The 20303-nt window shown below is 47.5% G+C and overlaps 6 protein-coding genes across 6 annotated transcripts; 3 read left to right on the top strand and 3 right to left on the bottom strand.

Annotated features, from left to right (window-relative positions):
- Positions 1-1501: 1501 nt before the first annotated feature.
- PENARI_c016G08442 (PARP-type zinc finger-containing protein) lies at positions 1502-2983 on the top strand (the record flags this gene model as incomplete). The annotated part of the gene is made up of 5 exons (XM_022634127.1): positions 1502-1520; positions 1796-1931; positions 2024-2198; positions 2253-2330; positions 2387-2983. 5 exons carry the CDS (start codon positions 1502-1504, stop codon positions 2981-2983), a joined length of 1005 nt encoding a protein of 334 aa, XP_022486203.1.
- Positions 2984-4137: 1154 nt separating this feature from the next.
- PENARI_c016G10528 (uncharacterized protein) lies at positions 4138-5962 on the bottom strand (the record flags this gene model as incomplete). The annotated part of the gene is made up of 3 exons (XM_022634165.1): positions 4138-4858; positions 4918-5601; positions 5694-5962. 3 exons carry the CDS (start codon positions 5960-5962, stop codon positions 4138-4140), a joined length of 1674 nt encoding a protein of 557 aa, XP_022486147.1.
- Positions 5963-8034: 2072 nt separating this feature from the next.
- Positions 8035-10878, bottom strand: PENARI_c016G03571 (uncharacterized protein; the record flags this gene model as incomplete). Its single annotated transcript, XM_022634006.1, has 9 exons — positions 8035-8557; positions 8611-8766; positions 8840-9031; positions 9734-9888; positions 9964-10008; positions 10060-10433; positions 10489-10552; positions 10590-10729; positions 10788-10878. 9 exons carry the CDS (start codon positions 10876-10878, stop codon positions 8035-8037), a joined length of 1740 nt encoding a protein of 579 aa, XP_022485985.1.
- Positions 10879-13533: 2655 nt separating this feature from the next.
- Positions 13534-13957, bottom strand: PENARI_c016G00736 (uncharacterized protein; the record flags this gene model as incomplete). The annotated part of the gene is made up of 2 exons (XM_022633949.1): positions 13534-13666; positions 13758-13957. 2 exons carry the CDS (start codon positions 13955-13957, stop codon positions 13534-13536), a joined length of 333 nt encoding a protein of 110 aa, XP_022485951.1.
- A 1102-nt stretch (positions 13958-15059) lies between these two features.
- On the top strand, positions 15060-16568 carry PENARI_c016G10913 (uncharacterized protein; the record flags this gene model as incomplete). Its single annotated transcript, XM_022634175.1, has 3 exons — positions 15060-15461; positions 15530-16139; positions 16198-16568. The coding sequence occupies 3 exons, from the start codon at positions 15060-15062 to the stop codon at positions 16566-16568; spliced, it is 1383 nt and encodes a 460-aa protein (XP_022486066.1).
- Positions 16569-17505: 937 nt separating this feature from the next.
- PENARI_c016G04395 (uncharacterized protein) lies at positions 17506-18828 on the top strand (the record flags this gene model as incomplete). The annotated part of the gene is made up of 1 exon (XM_022634028.1): positions 17506-18828. One exon carries the CDS (start codon positions 17506-17508, stop codon positions 18826-18828), a length of 1323 nt encoding a protein of 440 aa, XP_022486174.1.
- Between the last annotated feature and the right edge of the window lie 1475 nt (positions 18829-20303).

Here is a 20303-nt window from a genome sequence, read left to right as displayed (position 1 = left end):
AAATGTTGATCCTGTCACTATAGACTTGCCCGCGCGGGAATTGTCTCTGAATCTGAATTACCGAATGAATAATCAGTAAATTCTTTACTTTTGTCCTAATATAGCCCTGCCTGCTACTAATTGCAAGTTGTTGGCGTCATCTTAGACAGCTATGAGCATAGCTCGGTTCATCTAGAGCATATTCAAGACCTGCGGCTTTTTAATTAATCAATGTGTCAGCGAATCAGTCGCGACTTGGGTTTCTAAGTCATGGTCCTACAGCACCTTCTCGCTCCTAGCTCTTTCGCCTCTTTGCGCTATTGGGTACTGAGTTGTTGAACGATTTAGGAGCGAATCATGGCCGAAGCATTGACTGGGGACGTAGTAGTTAGTATAATAACGAGACGTGGCGGGAAAAGCAGCGAATCGTGGGTCAGGAAGGACCTTACTCCCAGATTATGGAGCTATTTTCCACATGAGATACACCTAATCCACAGAAAGCTGACGAGTATCTCACTAATCTTCATGCCCTTGGATTGCTACACGGATATATAGTCTGCATTTATTCGGGGCGCTTTCGAGGTCTTCTAGTTAAATTTGTTGTTGAAAAGAGGATTGAATTGAACGGAAGACTTGGGGATCTTTCTCCTTGGCCGATTCGCTACTGTATCGCTTCCGTTTCCGGGTTGATTCTTTGGTTTTGACAGGTTGGCTCATCTATACTCTCATCCTGCGGTTATGTGTTTCCAAACGTTGAATTGTAGGTGCAATTGGGTCCTGAGCAGACACCTCTGGGTCCGAGTGACTCGAGAGGGATTCAAGACTGAATTGGATAGTTCTGAGCCGTCACAGTATATCATCTCTGCTTCGTCTTGGGGGGTGTTTGAGGCTGATTCGGGGTGGTGCCATTTAGTATTCCTTGCTAGGCACTTCGAAGTCACTAGCCTTCACCTTCTGATCAAATTCATTGTAAGGTCAGTTCACCTTAAAAAAGGTTGATATAAACAGCTTTTTTAGACAGTTCTATACAGCATTTAAGCATGAATTTGGACGCGAAGCATGGTTGTAGACAGTGCATTGATAAAAGAAGCCTATTGCCAAAGGGTGAATATTGAGACAAACCAGAAGATAAAAGGGCGTTACTTTGCTTGCCGCTTTCTTCTTTTTATTTTCTCCCAATTGTATCACCAAAAAGTCACTTCCATGCGTAATTGGCGTGGTTGATACCTCTCGCTGACTTAGCCGCAAGTGGGTGTGGTTGTGCCGCAGTTTACATTCCGCGGTGTCGCACCGCCTGACTTCATCATCTGTTTTCTTAGGCAGAACAGTCAAAACAATTGCTTTGCGAAATTGAAAAAAAGAGCCAAAGTTCGATTTCGATCTCCGGTCGACTTTGACCTCGTTCTTGTCCAGTCCCCTGTGATACAGCACATGGGTGCCAGGATAAGGTACGATAAGTCAGACCATCTCACCATCGTCCACTTTCTTTCTTCACCCACCAACGTCACCTCCGATTGCTACAATGCCTACCTATCGCTTCGGTGAGTTACTCCTCGCGCTTAGTGTTCATTTTCATTGTGCGAATTTCCATTGTGCGAAACACGTTTTCGCGTCCCCTGCGCTGTTTGGGTGTCAGCAACATGCGTGAAACGGGTATGAAGCTTCGCGTCCTTGAGTCCTGCTCAAGAGAACAAGATGCCATGAAGTCATCCTGCTCATTGTGTTCTCTCTTTTCTCATTGGTCTACGCGTCTCGTTTCGCTTAAAGAACTGTTTCTGGGGCCGTTTTATGACATCACAGCTAACATTATGATCAGAGCTCGCCCGCAGTGGCAGGGCTAGCTGCCAGACCAAAGAATGCAAGGATAGCGGAGACAAAATTCCAAAGAATGAATTCCGTGTCGGCACCTGGACCGATACTGAGAAAATTCAAGCCTGGATGTGGCGTCACTGGTGAGTTCTGCCTGTTCCGTCCTCTTATACCTCGCTCGATCTATGGGATCGCGCAAGATTCATTGAATTGAACAAAGATTAACATGATTCAGGGGCTGCCTGACTCCGAGAATGATTTCCAACATGCAGGAGTCCCTCAAGATTGACGGCTCCGATGGATACAACTTTGAACAGCTTGATGGCTTCGAGGACCTGAGCGAGGAGCTTCAGGATAAAATCCGCAATGCCGTCGAGACTGGCCACATTCCTGACGAGGACTGGAAGGGCGTAAGGAAATCAATCGATTCCAATCGCATCCCCACAATGGACTACCACTGACAGTACGACATCCAGGATGTTGAGCTCAACCGCCCTGGCAAGTCTGGCTTCCGTGTCCGTGGCAAGAAGGCCGAGGCCAAGGTTCGTCTATGAAACTTCTTTTCATACATTGCCACAATATACTGACAATATTACAGAACAAGGCCCCCGACTCCGGAGAGGAGTCTCCCGCCAAAAAGCGCGGCCACGCTGATTCCGACGGAGAGGAGAAGCCCGCCAAGAAGAAAGGTGGTCCCAAAGCTAAGGCCGCCACCCCATCTGCTACTCCTGCAGCTGGACGCAAGAAGCCTGGCCCAAAGCCCAAGAACACTAACGATGATGATCAATCCGAGGTCGAGGAGAAGCCGAAGCGTGGCCGCAAGCCTAAGACCACCGAGAACGCCGAGGATACGGACCCCGTTGCTGCAGCCGAGCCAAAGAAGCGTCCTCCTCGTCGCAAGGCCGCTCCTAAGGAATTCCCTCAACCAGATGACGAGGAGCCCAAGCGTAGCCGTCGCAACAGGGCCCCAGAGAACACGGCCTCCAAGAACAACGGAGCTGCTGAAGACAACGACAAGCCCAAGCGTGGCCGCGCTAAGAAGGCCCAGAGGGACGAAGCTGCCGATGAAACCGAGAAGCCAAAGCGTGGACGTCCTTCCAAGAAGTCCCAGAACGGTAATGGAACAGCCGATAAGACGGAGCAAATTGACACCGCTGAGCCCGCCGCCGAATCTGCCGCTGACGACAGCAACTAAGTTCTCTCACGTTTCCACTTCGATGCCCTGCTTTATTCACTGCTAGGATACACTCCTTTCGGAGCGTACTAATTTGCAGCGGCTCTTTCTCATGAGATCTTTCGTCTTTTTTTAATTTGTGCTTCTATCTCCGCTTGGTTTCCACCTGGCAATTTCCTCTGCTTTTCCTTGAATTTCTTCTTTTTTATCCTCGTTGAAGCGTCGTGATACTCCCTTTATGGCGGTGGTTTGTGCGCGGTGTTTTGTGCAGAGGAATCCATGGTGGTATGGATATCTAGGATCTTTCCCTGTGAATTAGCCTACGAGATATCTAATGAAACCTTTTTTTTAAAAAAAATGTCCTTTCTGTAAATCCTGTAGCTTCTAACTACACTGTATTCTAAGATCTTGGCTTAGTTTCTAGGATTCGATATTGGTGCATGTACAAGTTATCTTGAACTACATTTCAAAAGGAGTATAGCATTCGAAGAGGGGGTGGACAAGAGCATTGGAAAGACTACTAAGTTATAAGAAGTAATTGGCAAATCAATCCACGGTAAAGCAATGTCCAATACTCTTATGGTATACCTTTTACCATTCTCTAGTCTGCTATCCGCACGGGAGCTACGGTAGTCAGGACTTGCATTTTTATGCAAGCTGATATTTGGATGGGACAGCCTTTGTAGCCGACACAGGTGATTTGCATGGACATGATGCGAGTAAGGTGGCTATCATACGCTTTAACGGGCATGGTAAACACACATTTTCTGTCTCAATATCGCCGAAATTTGCCATAAACACAGCTAGGTTGAGTATTGTGCATGAAGCAATGAACCAAAAAGGTTATTGGGACTAGCGCGAAATGATAGCAGCCCCTTCTACGTGAAGCTTCACTACTTCGGGGTGAAAACTGCTAGGAAAGCGACAATAAAAGTTGAAGCAATGCATTGAACTTTTTCAGCAATGATCAACTCAGCGATAACGAATGTCAATGTCGTAAATTAGATACACGCAGTGGTAAATAATAGCATTGAGGCAAGAAAAGTCAAGAAAATCATCCAGAAAAGGAGTCACGAAAGAGGAAAAGAAAGACATGAAAAAAGACGCTTAAGATCTGAGATCGAGTCTCTGCCCACGCTCATTAGTAACAGATCCAATCTCAAAACAGATCATGATCACAACTTTGCAACCCCACGGCTCCGTATTAGGGCCTGCGGATCAGAATACAGCTTCGGATTCTCGGAGATCAGCCCAGATCGCACCATGATCACGGCATCTAGGAGTCCAGACTTTGCGCGCATTACCGACCAGAACATATCGGAGCAGTCGTAGTTGAACAAGTCATAAGTCTCAGCAAAGAAGTGCAACATCCAATGCTGAAGGACATCATGAGTATTCTCGTCGTAGTGATCGTCGGGGAAAATGAGACTGGTGATCTTGAGTAGGGGCTTGAGATGAAACAGAGCTGGATACGAATTCCACGCAACCTGGAGCTTGAAAGTGATCAGGTCTATTAGATCTGCCAGTTCGAAACACCGAGCCTGTCGGTACAGATTTCCTAGACTGAGAATCGCTGCCTCGAGGTCATTGGTGTCGCTGATTCCTTCCAGGTGATACGTCCGGCCAATACAGGATTGGTCACCGATCTGGTGTGGAGTTACTGACATTGGCGCAAATGACTGGGGTTTATGCAGCTGAATGAGCCTTGGGGAGAATTCTCCCTCGGTCAAGAACGATTGGATCTTGTCAAACTCGATCTGATGCTGAACTGTGACGATGTCCCGAAATGCGTTCAGAAGCAAGGTGGATTCATCAGTGTTGAGGAATATTTGTTGAAATGCCTCGCGTACTGACATGTCGAAGGTTTTGTCGCCCTTTGCCGGGTCATCACTCGCGCTTGAATAAAATAGTAAGTAAAGAGGTTCTTGGTCGCCACACCGAGTTCTCAAACAAACCTATGTATATCCTCCTCTTTGGTTGAAACCCCACCGATCCCGATAGGCGGCTTCGAATCGAAGGATGGAAAGTTGCCACGAGTCATCCATTGAGCTTGTTGAAATGGATGAGAGCCTGAGTCTCGAGTTGCAGGACCAGCCCTGAGACTGACGACAGAGCTTCCTTGGCCTGGAGTGCAGGGCCTGTCGTTGAAGGCAAAAGATTCACGGCCATCGTAGAAAAAACCCAAGGCATTGGAAAACCTAGCAGGTCTGGTATTATCAGACGCAGAAGCCTCATTAGTGCCTTGGGCCTTGGATGAAGTGGGCGCATCTGCTTTATCAGGTTCCACAGTGTGTGAGGGTGATGTGGCTGGCTTGTCAGGGAGATAGTCATCTGCGGATCCATTAGACTCAGCCTCGCCCCCATCCTGGTCTTCCGCATGTTCATCAACATCGGCGTCGTCATCATCGAGGTAGTGCTCAGAGCCACTCGGGAGCACAATGCGCATTTCACGGCCTCGCTTTCCCTTGCTTCCCGCCTCTTGTTGAGCCATATCAAGCCACCAGTCCAGGGCAGGCGCAAACCCGATTATTCGCATAAGGTCGTCCCAGACCTTTGCTTCCAGCTCTCGCTTGGCGCGCTTGAAGACATTCGGAGTCTTGTCATTTAAGATAAAGATGTCTTGAAGTCCGGAGTAGCGACTATAACCATTGTTAACGCTCATTTAGTTGAATGAAAAAAGAGAAACTTGAAGGGTCTTTTTTTGGGCACAAAAAAAGAGGGCCGAACTCACTACATATTGATACCGGGAAGGTAAAGAGGGTACATGCGATCCTTTAGGTGTGTTGTCCAAGGGCCGTCTGTAGGCTGCGCAGTGGTGGGCCGCCGGTTCAAGTGACGAGAAGGACCGAATGTTTGAGGAATCACGACCCCAACCCAGAGGTCGGTTCTGTACTTACGCATTGAATTCTTGAAGCGAGTGATGACAATCTCGCCCGGTTGAAGCTGCCGGGGTTCCGGTAGGTGTTTAAGCCCTTGGCTCAGGACTGGGAATTTTGCCATTTTGAGAACCAGCGATCTAGTAATATAAGTTAGAAGCTAGCCCAGGCTTTTCAATTCGGAGACCAAGGATAGAGCGCCTCTCCTTGAAATCATATCAGACCAGAGAGTAGTGGAAAAAAGAGATTGCTGAATCTCCTGGGTTTGATAAGGGTGCAAAAAGAGATCTCGAATACGGCCCGTAAGTTAGGTATTCGAGGATGTCACCGAGAACCTTTCAGATATGGCCCTAAAAGAAGACCAAAGATTGGGGCTGAACGACACGGCAGTGTTGATCGTTGTTTTGGGATATTCGAGATTCAAACCTACCATAGGATATGACCGGAAGGAGGCTTTAGAAAACAGAAGGTGGAAGGCGAGAACCTGTAAAAAAGTGTTAAATAGAAGCGCATTAGGAAGGGAGAACATTGGCTTCAAAGGGGCATAGGAATGATAGAGAAGAACTAAGGGTTGGGAATTGAAGTGACGGCGAGAAATAAGTGAGCGTACGCGAGAGGAAAAGCGAGAATACCGAGGCTTGTAGAAGCTTCTCTTGTTTCGTCTTAGACGCAGAGGAATTTCGATCTTGAAGAAACCCGCAGACTCATTAGCTGCGTCAGAATGGAAGCAAAGTGCGAAAGTGCAGATAGTAAGCGAAGCAACCAAGGCGAGACAAGTAAGGGAGAATACGAGCGATGCACACCAGAGAATAACGGAGGATAGCAAATAGCCCGTAATGCGTGTAAGAGCGATATGCAATACTCGCAATTTCGAGTATGATAACTCCAAAATCAAGCTTGAGCCGGAAGTAATGGAACTTCTCTTTTTTTTTCGGTCAGACAACGAAGGAGATGGTCTGAATTGCCGCCTTTAAAGGATGGATGGATGTTTTCTTGGTCAGCGAATAAGCAGCAATGATAGTTGAAGAATGGAGAAGAAGGAAGCGGGACGAGAAGACGCAAGTTGGAAGAAGAATGAAAGTTGGAAGAAGCTGAAAGCAGGAAGAAGCAAGATGAAGGGGATTAAATATGCCGACGAAGTGTAGCGAGTCTTCGCTTTCGTGAATGGAATACTTTCGGAAGGAAGATGGCCGAGATGACCGTGAGCTTTCGTATTTGAAGCGTTTTCGAGGAAGCTTGATCACGCATCACAAAAGAGAGCTTCGAGGGAAATTCGTGGGCATCTTTGGTCTTCTGCTTCTTGCCTTTTATCTTGTCTCGGTCTTGCCAATTGCAAATATCGGAGCAAAACTGGAACAACAACTTTCATGTGACCAGAGCTGTGTTTGTACGAAAGTATCAGCTTGCTTTGCCCTTCGAGGCTGGAACCGGAATTTGAGAAACAGGAACTACGGAAGGGGATCCAGGTAGCTGACGGTAAATGACAGCAAGGTGCGTTGACATCAGGTCACTGAGCACAGCTTGACCTGAATCCATTGAATCAACAACATGGACGATTGAAAAAGAGACGGCACGAAAATGCCAAAGAGAAAATGGTTTTGATGGTCTATGGCTGGTTTAGTGTTACAATTCTACGTGGAGCATGTGTGAGGTGGCCGTATTTCTCGATTTCTGTTTCTCAATCACCATATCGACGTGTGATCCAAGACCTGATAATGCAGTGGGGATGATGCCGCTGCCTCAGGGATTGAATACATGAAAACAAATGCAACAATACATCAACGCAGCAGAACAAGCAGAGATTGTCAAAAATGGGGCCAAAACACGGCCAAAGTCAAGGAGTGTGGAGTGGTCCAACGCAGGTTACCGTACGCCAGGGATCCAATTAAAAATGAATAGGGTTGGTTCTTCAAACCAAAGGGCGGCCAACCTCGAAAGAAGTGAAGGTCAATCTGCTGTTAAAGCAAGAACGCAGACCAGTAGTTCAGATTCGTTGCCAAGGTGCCAATTTGGTTGGTAAAAAACGTACGCCTCCCGTGTTCAATTTCAATTTCAATTTCCAATTGGCACGATCTGATACAAAGGAAATGTGACTACCGCCTAGAAAAATCTCGGCGATCGCTTGGTGCTAGTAGGCGGGAGTGTAAGCACTCATGGCTCAGTGTTGGAGGAGATGTTAGCAGTAAAGGAAGGGTTCTAGAACGAGAGAGAAGGTGGATCGTACCGCAATTCCGAGAGGTCGTCCATGTGGTTGCACATCGCCACAAACAAATCGAAAAATAACTTGCCACCTTTCTCCATCTCCATCTGCAAAGTTCCGCTGCTCTTGAAGGTCTTGCGGGTGCGGATGATGAGAGCCAGATAATGAGCGCGCAGTCGAGAATCAGTCTCCGGGGTGTTATCATATGCATATCGAGCAGATCTCAATACCACATCGGCTGGGATTCCACTCTGGAGGCCCTGCTTTCGGAGAGCAATGCGCTTGAGCTCTTCCAGGCCGTATTTCTCGGCGGTGCAGTACACCACGGTGTCACGGAGGATGATATCTCCCACTCCAGGGTGGAAGAAGGTTGCCTCGCTCGAGCCGCGGCCACCAGTTTCGTTGACATCCTGGGCGTTCTCGAGGGACCAAGAGTGGCGACGCTTACCGTGGAGCAAGCGGGGGAAATAGTCGCCCTTGTACAGGAACTCGAGAATGCATGACAGGATTTCAGGTTCTCTATTTTGATAATAAGTATTTGTAACCAAAATCATGGTGGGATCGATTCTCACTCATCGGGCAAAGTCAGTTCCTTAGCACCATCTTTCAGAAACTGCTCCTTGAGGGCGGCACTGAAAAATGGCGACACGGATAGAATATCCTCATGGGCGGCGAAGAGACGATGATCCTCGCCCACAATCATCGTAACGATGGGGCTGGTCAGCGGACTATCAAATCAATGTCAACAATCCGCATTCTTATTGTTATTGGGCGCGAAGCCTGAACCGTATAATAACTAACCTTCCCATCGAGAGACTGTCCATCTTTTGATGCGCCTTCTCCTTCGCCTGCTCTTCGTGTCTTTTCTTAGCAACCTTGGCGTTCTTTCCCGCCCGGTTCTTAGATGCGAAAGGGCGCTTGAACATAACGGCAAAAAGGGAACCTAGTGCCGAAAGATCATGAAGCAGAATCTCCAAGAGCGACTGCAAGAACCTATAATAATCAGAAAGAATGATATTAGTTGGTCGAATAAAGGAGTGAGTGACGCTGCTTATCATGCACACGTAGCATGTGAGTCTCGGAAGCTCTCCACAGAAAAGGTCCCTCCGAAACTTAGTTAAAAGACGAGGAAGACACAGTTCCGGGATAACTTTGCAATCGAGAATTCTAACGATATTCTCTTTGCGGATATTTACCGACTCTGGCAGGCGTGGAAGGAAGAAGAGGAAGGGAGAACGAAGAGGGGGTTTAAATGCGGGGGTCAGGTGATATCAAATGGGACTAGGCACGAAGTCACCTGCCTTGTGAGGCTCAGATAGATGTGTGGCTGCAACTTGCATGTCGGCGCTAAATGCTCACGTCATATTGGCTCCTTGGAGGCCAATAGTGATAAGCAAATCACGAGAAATCCATGTCGCGTTAACGACAAGTATATTTATGTGCTGACAGATAGGTGGGGGATAGCAATAACAATGATCATTGACTAGTAACTGAAACAGTAATACATTTCGTGATGCTAGTCATGTTGAATGGCCAGCAGCAAGTGGAAACCAGAAAACCAAAACGCAGTCCACTTTTCCATCGCCGGCGAGGGGAAAGTAACAGGCTTGGCTAACTGTTGGTATAACCACAATCCAAATATCCTTTTCGTCCGGGGCTGGAAAAGCCTTCCATAGTAGACGTTTGGGAACTCACAGGAGGGAGCCACAGCCAGCAGCACCCAGGGTAATACCAAAGCTCTGGAAGTGACCGGCAGTGACACCGTACATGCCATTTCCAGCAGAGCAAGAAAGGTCGCGCTGCCCAGAGCACTTGAGAGTGGTGGCCTGGAATCCAGAGCTGTAGATTTCCTGTGAAAATTGAGCTGTGATAAGTGACTGCGTGCATACCCAGGAAAAGCATTGAAATAAAATGAGACTACTTACGGTTCCGTAGTGTTTGAAGCTGTAAGGAATGTTGACATACATGTTCTAGATGTATCGTTAGTAGATGTCTGGAGCATCACAATTCGAACAACTTACAGGAACACCGTCACCGATGTTGTTTCCACGGTAGAGAGTACCCTTAGCTTGCGAGCCTACAAAGTTGGCCCAGGCCTCGTTACCAATGGGAAAAGCAGCCATAGCATAGCTGGTGAGTTGCTTCTCGGGGAAGTTCTGGGCCAGCGCCACGTGAGAAATGTACGTCAGAGAGCCACCAAGAGAGTGTCCAGTCGCCTCCAAGGTGTAGTCTGGGTACTTTGCGATAAGAGTCTTTACTTCGGAAATGATTCCGTCGTGGACAGCACTCCAAGGGCGGTTGATACCGCTCATGATCTTCACCCCCGAGGGGAAGTTAACACCAGAGAGAGATGGAGTGACGAGGGTGGTGCTGACGTCGTTCATAATGTCAGTCACTGCAGGGGTTAGCAATAAAATTTCTGTGTTATATGGAATCAGGATGAGTCTCACAAGTAGTTGAGCCCCTCATGACGACAGCAATGGTCTTCTTCTCTGACGAGTACCCAACAAATCCCTAGTCAAGTCAGGCTCGTTCTGGTTGAAAATCATACAGTATTTCTTGCCTGGGTGTCGGTCAAGGTATCATAAATTGACTTTGTGACAGTGATATCGAAAGCTTTGCCGGTGCAGCCAGTGTACGCAGCAGAGGAAAGCTGGGCTGCGCGATGAAGGGGAGTCCAAAAAGATGTGTCTTCAATTAAGGTGAGTGACCTCCGTAGGAACAAAAACATGCAATTAGGGTACTATACCTAAGCTTGCTCTTCCTTCCAGCAGAGGCGCGGCGACAACGTGGGAGATCAGGGCAATCCCAGCCAGAGCAGTTCGGGCGTCGAAGAACATTTTGAATAGAAAGATAGAAAGAGTTGATTTAAAAATACTGGTTGAACAAGAGGAATTGGATGGGCCAGTCGAATGTTGTCTGCTGGAGAAGGAATATTTCACCTGGCCTTCGTCCTCTTTAAATACTTCTGGTACACTTCCGATGGTTCATTCTGATCATCTGTGCGCCCCATCCATCCCGGGCTCCATGCCGATATCTGAACACGAGGCTTGGATCCAAGGGATTTACTGAAACAGGAAGTGGGTTTGTTAGGCTAAAGCAAACTGATGCATGGTAAATATGCACACCTACCTTCGGGGAAATTTCCGTTCTAGCACTTGAGCCCTTGGCCGGGTGGAGACGGAAGGAATGAAAAATCAGGACGCTGAAAACACATTATTTGAAGCAATCGTGTTCATTCATATTCGCAAAAGAAGTCACATTTGTCTGAAATTGGTAGCAAATCAATGCTCTAATAGTTGCTATGTCTGACGTGCGATGTACAAAATAGAAACTGAAGGATGATCGGTTGAGCAAACGTGGCTACCAACTTTCAAGGCTTCGGACGACCTATCCTAATCCGGGTCGAAAGTTGAGCCTAAATCACCGGTTCGTGCAGACTAACGGTGTGGGGTTGATGGATCTGCCTCAAAAACGAGTCATCGGTCTCGAAACAGCCTCGGTCGGTTAACGACATATCAAAGCTTGGACAGGTGATCAACTCGGGCATTGGAAATTCCTAGACTCCACAGTTGCCAACATTCCATCTAGAATGTTAGATAGATTGATACTAGATTTCAGGCATCCGAAGTTCAGCCGACCCATTTTTGGGAGATCAGAATGGCACGTTTTGTTCTGTCTTCCAATCAATATACACTCCATCTGCGGGTTATCGTGTGGTGTTCCTAGCTCAATTTCGGTATTAATCTAATTAACAAGTTGATAGATCACGTTGGACGAATTTCATTCATGATTTTGTCACGCTAGATCTGCGAGACCTTGAAACGACGAATGGGGCTTGAACCCGACTCGACATAGATGAAACCTCACTTTGACCCAAGGGAGAAGAGATTTTCCGGAAAGGTCTGGTCTGCATATATCTAATGAAAGTGTGAGGTTCTTGATGAACACCAATCGGTAGTTGAGGGTTCGGCAGTTGAGGACCGAGGCTTTCATCAGGAGGGGCTTTGCTGCCACGAAATGTTCCATTTATGAAACTAGATAGATTGCAATCTGCAGGCATCTTTATTAAAATACGGGTCTTGCATAGAGCCCAGTGACGACAGGTCACCTGGACCTGGGAAAGGGGAGTGTAATTATCTCTAAGCGTTGCACATTTCATATTCCATGTTTTGATAACAGAAACAATGTGAAAACTACCGAATAATCCATTAACTACATATTCAAGGGAAAAAATTCTTATAGCCCAAGACAGTCTTTCTGTGTGGATGTCTACCATTCTCCACCCCGACCTCTCAGCAAAGGAAATAGGAGAGAATAGAGACCACAGCAAGCTAGTGTTGCCAATTTGCGGGGTTTGGTGGCTGATTACACATTGTGCCTGTGAGGTGCAGATGATCTCTTGACCGTGCCTCCGTGTCAATGTGGTTCTAGTCCCTGCATATCTATCGACCATCCACAATGCTAGAACTAGGCGAGGGCAGAGGTGGGTATGTTTTTTCCCTCATTGTGTTCTATATACCGAGGCTGTTGCAGGATTAGACAACGCTATGCGTGGCTACCGTTGGTTGAAGATACTTCAGCGTGTCCGCAGGTGGCGCTCGTCTTCATTCCATTGAAGATGCGGGGAAGACTAAACCACAATAGCTGAGCAATGCGTCTTGGGAATGCAGAGCTTTGACCAGCCTTTTTGGTACTTTGCCCAGATGCTTGTTCCGGCCTCAGAATAATTGTGAAGGGACTTGTACATACATTGACTGCAGGAACACCCATCTTTGTTTGAACACAGCATGTCCATCGCACCGAATTTATAATGTTATCCACGATTGCAGCGCAACTGATACTACTTATTCCATTAACATACATATTCTCCACTGATGTTTGGATTATAGTCTTGGCATATCGCTCTATCACTCCTTCTCATCTCGCATGTACCTATTGCCAAGACAGAGATTCGGGCATCCTCTTCGCTATCCGCAAACTTAATCATCTGAGTCGGTTACGTTAATTACTATATAGCTCCGTGATAATTTCGGTGGGCATTGGGCTCCGGTTCTACGCGACCTCGCTAGCATTGCTCGTCCCGTCAGTCGGCATATACCTCCTCTGAATCTTCATTGCCGATAACCTCCGCTCGACAAAACCACCGCTAATCTTTAATCTTACTTTGAACCCGAGCCTCGGCTGGCCATTATATAGGAGGCACTGGGGATATCGTCTCCTCGGGATACAGATTCCTAAACTACTGCACAATCTCGACAGTAGTGCGTTAGCGAGAAAGATATTGATCTAACGGAAGATTACGGGCTTATAGTGCGTCATATCATGTGGGGATTGGATATCAAATCTCGCACCCTCGAATTCCTTTTTGATGTACGGTCATTGTATGGATGCTTAGGATACAGCTATCCCCACGTCTTTGAAGGTAGCTAGGTCTATGTAACGGACAGATTGCCCAGGATCCATTGCCTTAGGTAAGAGTCTCCTTAGATGGCCTAAGAGGATGCGTACTTGCTTTGAATGAGATAGGGGTGACTCTCGGTGTTGGACACCCACTCATCCAAACTAAGAACACCCGTCTCGGTGAATGAAAGATACAGGTACTTGAGCACCTCGACGAAATAGAAGCTAAAAAAAAGTGGTATAGGTAAGCAAGTCACCAAATCAAAGAAACTCGAAAGAAACTGCGAAGTAGTTTCCTTGTTGGCAAAAGTCTCACCTCGAAACCAGATTGACCAATTCCCCACCTCCAGGAGCATTCACATCGGAGATCTCAGCGTACGGTACAGCGGCAGAGCGATGGGTGTCCAGCGCCTGGAAGATCTCCCAGTTATATTCTTGCCAACGGGTATCCCCGTAATGCGGTATGCATACCATATGCCGATTTAGCCATGCGGGGAAATACCGGAAGTCGGACATTGAACACAGATCCCGGAAGCACCATGATCGCAACTTCGATTCAATGTTACCCAATGGTCAGTGCGAGTTTGACCCCTCGACTGGTGAATGACATCCAACTTTGAACCTCGTGCCAAAAGTCCCACAAATTGTACATTGTCTATATTGGACTGCAATCGAACACTCACTTGACGTATAGCTCTCTAGCTGCAATGATATGTATGGGTCCTGCATGAGCTTGATACTCAATAAATGTAAACATGTTTATTCAGGAGTTCTTGGAATGGGACTTCCGGGTGGACCCTTTACGGCCTTAGCACTACATCCCTTCGGCCAATGTTGCCCTAATTGCATGAAGTTCTCTTTGCATGTATTATATCTTAGAAGAAACGGGAGAACTGAAACCGAGATATCCTGAGTGTAATGCTCGTTGCTAGCTAGGTGGAGAGTAGACACGTCCACGTAAGTTTCAAGGGCATGCCCAATCTTTGTGACCATCCAAGTTTCGGAGACGTACTTCGGCTGTGGCATAGGTTTTGGAGTCACTTGGCTTCGCATTGTTTCTCTTAATACCTGTCACTTGTGCATCCTTGGTTTCCGTGTGAGTCCAATAAATAATCAGCCAAAGAATGGCAAACTGCGGATTATATATTAAGTTAAATGTGCTAGATAAAAGTCTTGCTTGAGGTTAGAACAGAGACATGATTAGATATTCAGCAATCTATGCTAGATAGAACTCAAGCCTGAGGTTAAAATACAGACATGGTTCAGTATCCAGATCCTTGGAACTATTCAAGCTTTGACTTAGATGTGGCGGTGCGATGATGCAGTGGCGCAGGGGTGGGACCTGCGGGGACCAGAGCCACCGGTGATATCATCACGAGGAGAGCTCACACGAGAAAACAAAACAATGCTGACTTGACTTTTCACGCCTCTAACTCGTCGACTATTTTCTCCAAATATCTGGCCTAGGCGCTGTCGAAGTTGATCTATCACCAAAAGACATAGCGCGCGCGTCCCCTTGCCTGCAGCACGCGCCCGCTTCTTTTGGGCCTACCGCAAAGCCCAGAAATTAAAACCTTCATTGCTGCCCCTGCCACCTGGGTAATCTCACCAACGCACCATGGAGTATTTCAATCAGATCAAGAACCGCCGTCGTTCCTCGCAGATGACCAGTGCGCCCAAGCCTGTCCTCTCGCCCGAAGATGAAGCCTATCTGCGTGGATTAACCGCCGAAGAGGAAACTGTGCCGATTGCAACGGAGCCCAAGGAGCAAACTCTGACCGAAGCTCCTGCTGAGGCTTCACAGCAAGCAGCGACAAGTGAGGATGCTGTGAATGTCCCTCTACCAACGTCACCCGTAGAGGAGTTTGGAAAGGAGCTTGGGGAGGAGGAAAGGCGTGAGCGGAAGGGGTCTCAACCGGCTTTGACGAGATCGGATACACCGAAGACTGAAACCACCAAAGTACCCCAGAAGAAAAAGCGATGGAGCGCTATGTTCTGGAAGAAGAATACGGAGAAGAAGGTCAGTTCGTCATCTGGAATTATTGTGCCCAGTGTGGCATAAGCTAACATCTGGCCTCCCATACACAGGACAAAGATGTCAACGAGTCAACCAAGGCACAGATAGAAACCTCAACTCCTCCCGCGACCTCGGATACCTCGAACAACGGACAAAGTGCAGAGAAGGACAAGGATGCAGAAGACATGACGGACATTCTCGAGCGGTTGAACCTAGCCGCAGACAACAACCGCGTATTCTCCATCAGCGACGAGACACAGGAGCTTTTACGCAAATTCAAGCTTATTTTCAAGGACTTGATCAATGGAGTGCCGACTGCCTACCATGACTTGGAGATGCTCTTGACCAACGGGAATCGTCAACTACAAGATACCTATACAAAGCTACCTGGGCCCATGCAAAAGCTTATCGAAAAGCTTCCTGAACGTTGGACCGAGACTCTGGCCCCGGAGATGCTGGCTGTTGCCGCTGAACGAGCTGGGAAGAGCGGTGTCAGCATGGAGAACGTGGGCAAGGCAGCTGCCGCTGCAGAGAAGATGGGCATCAACGTGCCAAGTCTGAAGGAGCTTGTGTCGAAGCCTGCTGCCCTTGTTGGTATGCTGCGATCGATCATGGCATTTTTGCGAGCTCGATTCCCTGCCGTGATGGGTATGAATGTGCTCTGGTCACTGGCATTGTTCAGTAAGTATAGTATTCTGCTAAACCACCAAATACAGATGCTAACTCTCTTACCTCTTAGTTCTCCTGTTCGTTCTATGGTACTGCCATAAGCGCGGACGGGAAGTTCGTCTCGAGAACGAGCGTCTCGTGACCGAAGAAGAAATTAACAAGCTCAATGAAGACGCCTCCGCAGAAAGAATCCGTGCCACTGAGACATTGACAACCACAGCGCCCCAGGGTGCCTCTTCCGAAGAGATACGTGACGGTGTGAGAAGGGTAGAGGAGGCCAGGGCTACTCCCTCTGCTGCCCCCACTGAACCCGAGAATGAAAGTGAAGAAGCTGTCCGACCAGGGCCTGTTCCCAACCGGTCGAAATCTCGGCTATCGATCTTTGGCCGATCAAAGACAGAGCCCATGCCTAATAATGTCACTCCGTATCCTGGGACTTGATGTGTATCATGTGGAGGCGTTTTGTAGAGGGCGTCCCGTGGTTGATTCCCGGATGAGGCGGCGACTCTGGGTGGACAAACCAGGATTTACTGCCAAATGGAACCTACATAGACACCTGTTCTGGGTAAATGTAGGGATGATGATTTATGGATGTTGTTTTCAGGCTCATCTGGACTAATGTGTTAATTACTTTCAAAGTGTTTTGTACCTATTGATTACCCCTTCCTATTCTATCCATAATCACATCTCCCCTGTACATAAGTGTAATGTGTATTAAGATGCTTTGAAATTCCATGCACAGGTTATATGGAAACCCCTTATGATCTTGGGCAAGCGTAGTATTTGTTTTATTAGTGTCCACGGTAAAGGTATTTCATGCCTCATTAGAATTGAAGTGAGCCAGCCCGCCTGGAGGTATCTATATTCCCCTCCTGCAGTACTTCTCTACGTCTTAAGAGGTAGGAATTTAGAAAGAGATTATTCGTAACTCCATTATGACCTAATTCTCTTTACCTAGGTAATTATACTAGTTAGACGTAATAAGTAAAGGTATAAGGACGAGGGTAGTAGAAGGGTAGGTAAAAGGTGGCTTTAAGGGACAGTCAGGGGAGGGGTTGCCTTTAGGCGTATAGGTTCACTTTAATTTCAAGAAGGCACAAAGTGTAAAACGTACCGTACCAGAAGCATTGTTAATACATTAGGGCTGCTTCGCTTGTCAAAACAAAATACCGCTAGACTAAAACTGCCAATGACACTAATAATCTTTAGTAATCGTATTTTTATCGTATTTTCGCGCCGACATTATTTGCTTGCCCTTACTAGTCCAAAGGACTATTTGGCCTGCTGCTCCTCTACAGAGAATCAGTATCCTCTTCTCTCCCTCTCTCTCCTCCTAAACACAAAAACTGATTTTGCATCCATCCGACGCAGATTTGCCATGGCTACACTTAGCCAGCTCCCAAATGAAATCCTCCGCTTTATCGCCGAGCAGCTAGATTCACAGAGTGACCGCCTACACCTGATTTCCAGCTCTCGGCAAATGTACTATACGCTACTGCCAGTTCTCTACTCTCGAGTGCGTATTTGCAACTGCGATACTAGCATTCGAGCCGTGATTCCATTGGTGAGTACGATTCTGCGAAATCCAACATTAGCAAAAGCGGTTCATTACCTGGATTTGGACAGTTGGGATGACCAGTCATGGAAGGAAGACCCCGATATTCTATTTGAATATGATAAATATGATGGATACGACGCCAACCTGATAGAAAATGCTGATTGTCACATCCCCAGCTCCGCGGAAGAGAGAGAGTACCGGATCCAAGCCCTGAGGGATGGATACTCCGATGCCTGGCTAGCTATTCTCATTCCACAACTCACCAACCTGAGAGGCATCAAAATCACCTGGCCATACGAGGCAAGGAGAGTCAGAACGATGTTCTCCAAAGCCGCTGAAGACGGCGGCCGTTTGTTTCCACATCTCAAAGAAGTATTCGCAGAACATTGCGACACGGAAAACAGCGCTGAGGCATCATGGATGGACCCATTTTTCAAGTTCCCGGCCATGCGCAAATTGAGTGGAAGAATGATCGCCGACCGTGATCACGATCACGTCCCTGGGACTCGCATCCTGCCCTGCTCCGGAATCGAGGAAATCGACCTCGATATGAGTAACACAGAATATGGATTCTGCGTCTGGATACAGTCCTGCATCGCGCTGAAGTCATTCCGTCTTGAAATTGGCGGGCCGATCGTCAGTGAGTGGTCGATTCACTCTCATCGTCTTCGAGAATCCCTTTCATACCACAAGACAACGTTGGAGAAGTTTTGGCTCCGGACGGATGAAGAAACTGATCCAGATCTCGACGAAGGGTGGATTGGGTCTTTTGCGGACTTTTGCGTGCTGAAGATGTTGCACATTCCTTTTGCGATGCTGGTTGACTTTAACGAAGAATCTGCGACAAATCGCGACCTTGTATCCTTGCTGCCACCATCTTTGGAATCTTTGTATCTATGCCAATGTGATTCTGGGGTGACCAAATTGGCTATCGATGAAGTTGAAGCTTTGTTAGAATCGCGCTGCCTGCCAAACCTCACTTCATTGGGTCTTGAATGCCAAAAGCCTCTCGAAGCAGCACGATGCAGGTTGAGCCTGATTTCCACAAGGTGTGAAGAGGCGGGTATAACCTTTGTCAACTTACCTCAGGGGCAGCAAGAGACTTGGGACTATTTGGCAACAGTTTGGCCTCATCCTTGTTGAGAGATCAGAATGAATCACTCTACCCTCTTAATCTCGTTAAAATACTGCCTTGTTTAGCGCTGGAAATGGGCAGAAAGGAGCGAGAAAGAGAGGCAAAAGTAGACAGGGAAACTACAAGAAACTACATGCTCGCGTTGAGGCGTGGGATATCGTATCAATGCCATGCAGATACTTCCCAAGTGACACCACATACAGATCAGCAAACCTCTTTGTAGCAGTCATTGTGTTGATACACTATGCTCATAAGCCGGCGTCTCCAACCTCATCTTCCGCAACCCCTCTTCTCTTGGTTCGTGCGGGTCGACGACCCACTTCATTGTCTCGGTAAGGCCAAGCTTCAGTTCCATAAGCCAGGTGTAGGCACGCCTCGTGACGTAGGGACAAAACCTTGACTCCTACCATCACCGCAGAAGAAAAGCTACAGTAGAGAAGGGGCATACTGCACAAACCGAGAGATGGAATTGCCAGTGCTCGGTGGAGTTGTACTGTTGCTGAACAGAATGGATCTATGGAGCATTCCGAAGGAGTGGATTCAACTGCCGACACAAATGTTTTGTTCTACATGTGTATACAGGTTGCAGCTGAGTCCATTGAGTGTGGTGTCCATCGATCTGAGTAGTCTTCGATCCAAAAGAGCTATCTATCTGTACTACAGAACCGACCAGTGGCATCGTAGAAACGTAGATATACGGAGCTCTCCGATCCGTAGAGGCGTTACAACAAAGTGGAGTCAGTAATTGGGAGGTCATAGAAGTGGCCAGGCGGAGGATTGACAAAGTGAAGAAATTCTTGACTGAAAACATATTAGCGTCGAGAATATTGTTTCCTGAGGTCTTTGATTGGCGTTGGAGATAGAAATTTTCCATAGCACTGCGGGGCAGAGATGATCTTGCATAACTAAAAAAAGGAGACGGAAAGATCTTCCGCGTTTGTCGCCCCCGCAGATGAAACGTGTCTCTTCACCGATAGAAAGATAAGAGGCAATCGATACATCTCATGCATATAAGACTATTGAGACTATCCCTTACCGCTCTTATAGTTAGGCCGCCGAGCGTGAGCAGTCAGTAGTTTGGGGCAGAAAGGACCTGCAGCTGCCCGGTCTTGGACCGAGCGTGCCAAGCCTGCCAGAATGGAGTATCAAATTGCCACTGGGCAAATGTGAGTCGAATCTAAGCCTAGAGCCAATCGTTGAGGTGGAAATTTGAGCTGACACGGTTGAGGAGCCAAAACGAGTCAAACAATATGATTCATCGATGGATGTGTCATACGTTCAAACAATAAACCCGGGAGCATGAATCATAGGCATCATCATGCATATCGCACGGGTCATAACCTGAACCGAGCGAGGTTCTAGTCTGACGTTCATAGTCAATGGATCGGTCTGTTGGCTGGAGAGGAATCCTGTAAGCGCTGGAGATCTCCAGTGCAGACTCGTACAGTAGGCCACTCTGGACCCGCTTCATTGCCCCGAGGCT

This window comes from Penicillium arizonense (assembly GCF_001773325.1).
Source record: "Penicillium arizonense strain CBS 141311 chromosome Unknown PENARI_contig016, whole genome shotgun sequence".
Classification (NCBI taxonomy): Eukaryota; Fungi; Ascomycota; class Eurotiomycetes; order Eurotiales; family Aspergillaceae; genus Penicillium; species Penicillium arizonense.
This window is presented reverse-complemented; position numbering and strand designations above follow the sequence as displayed.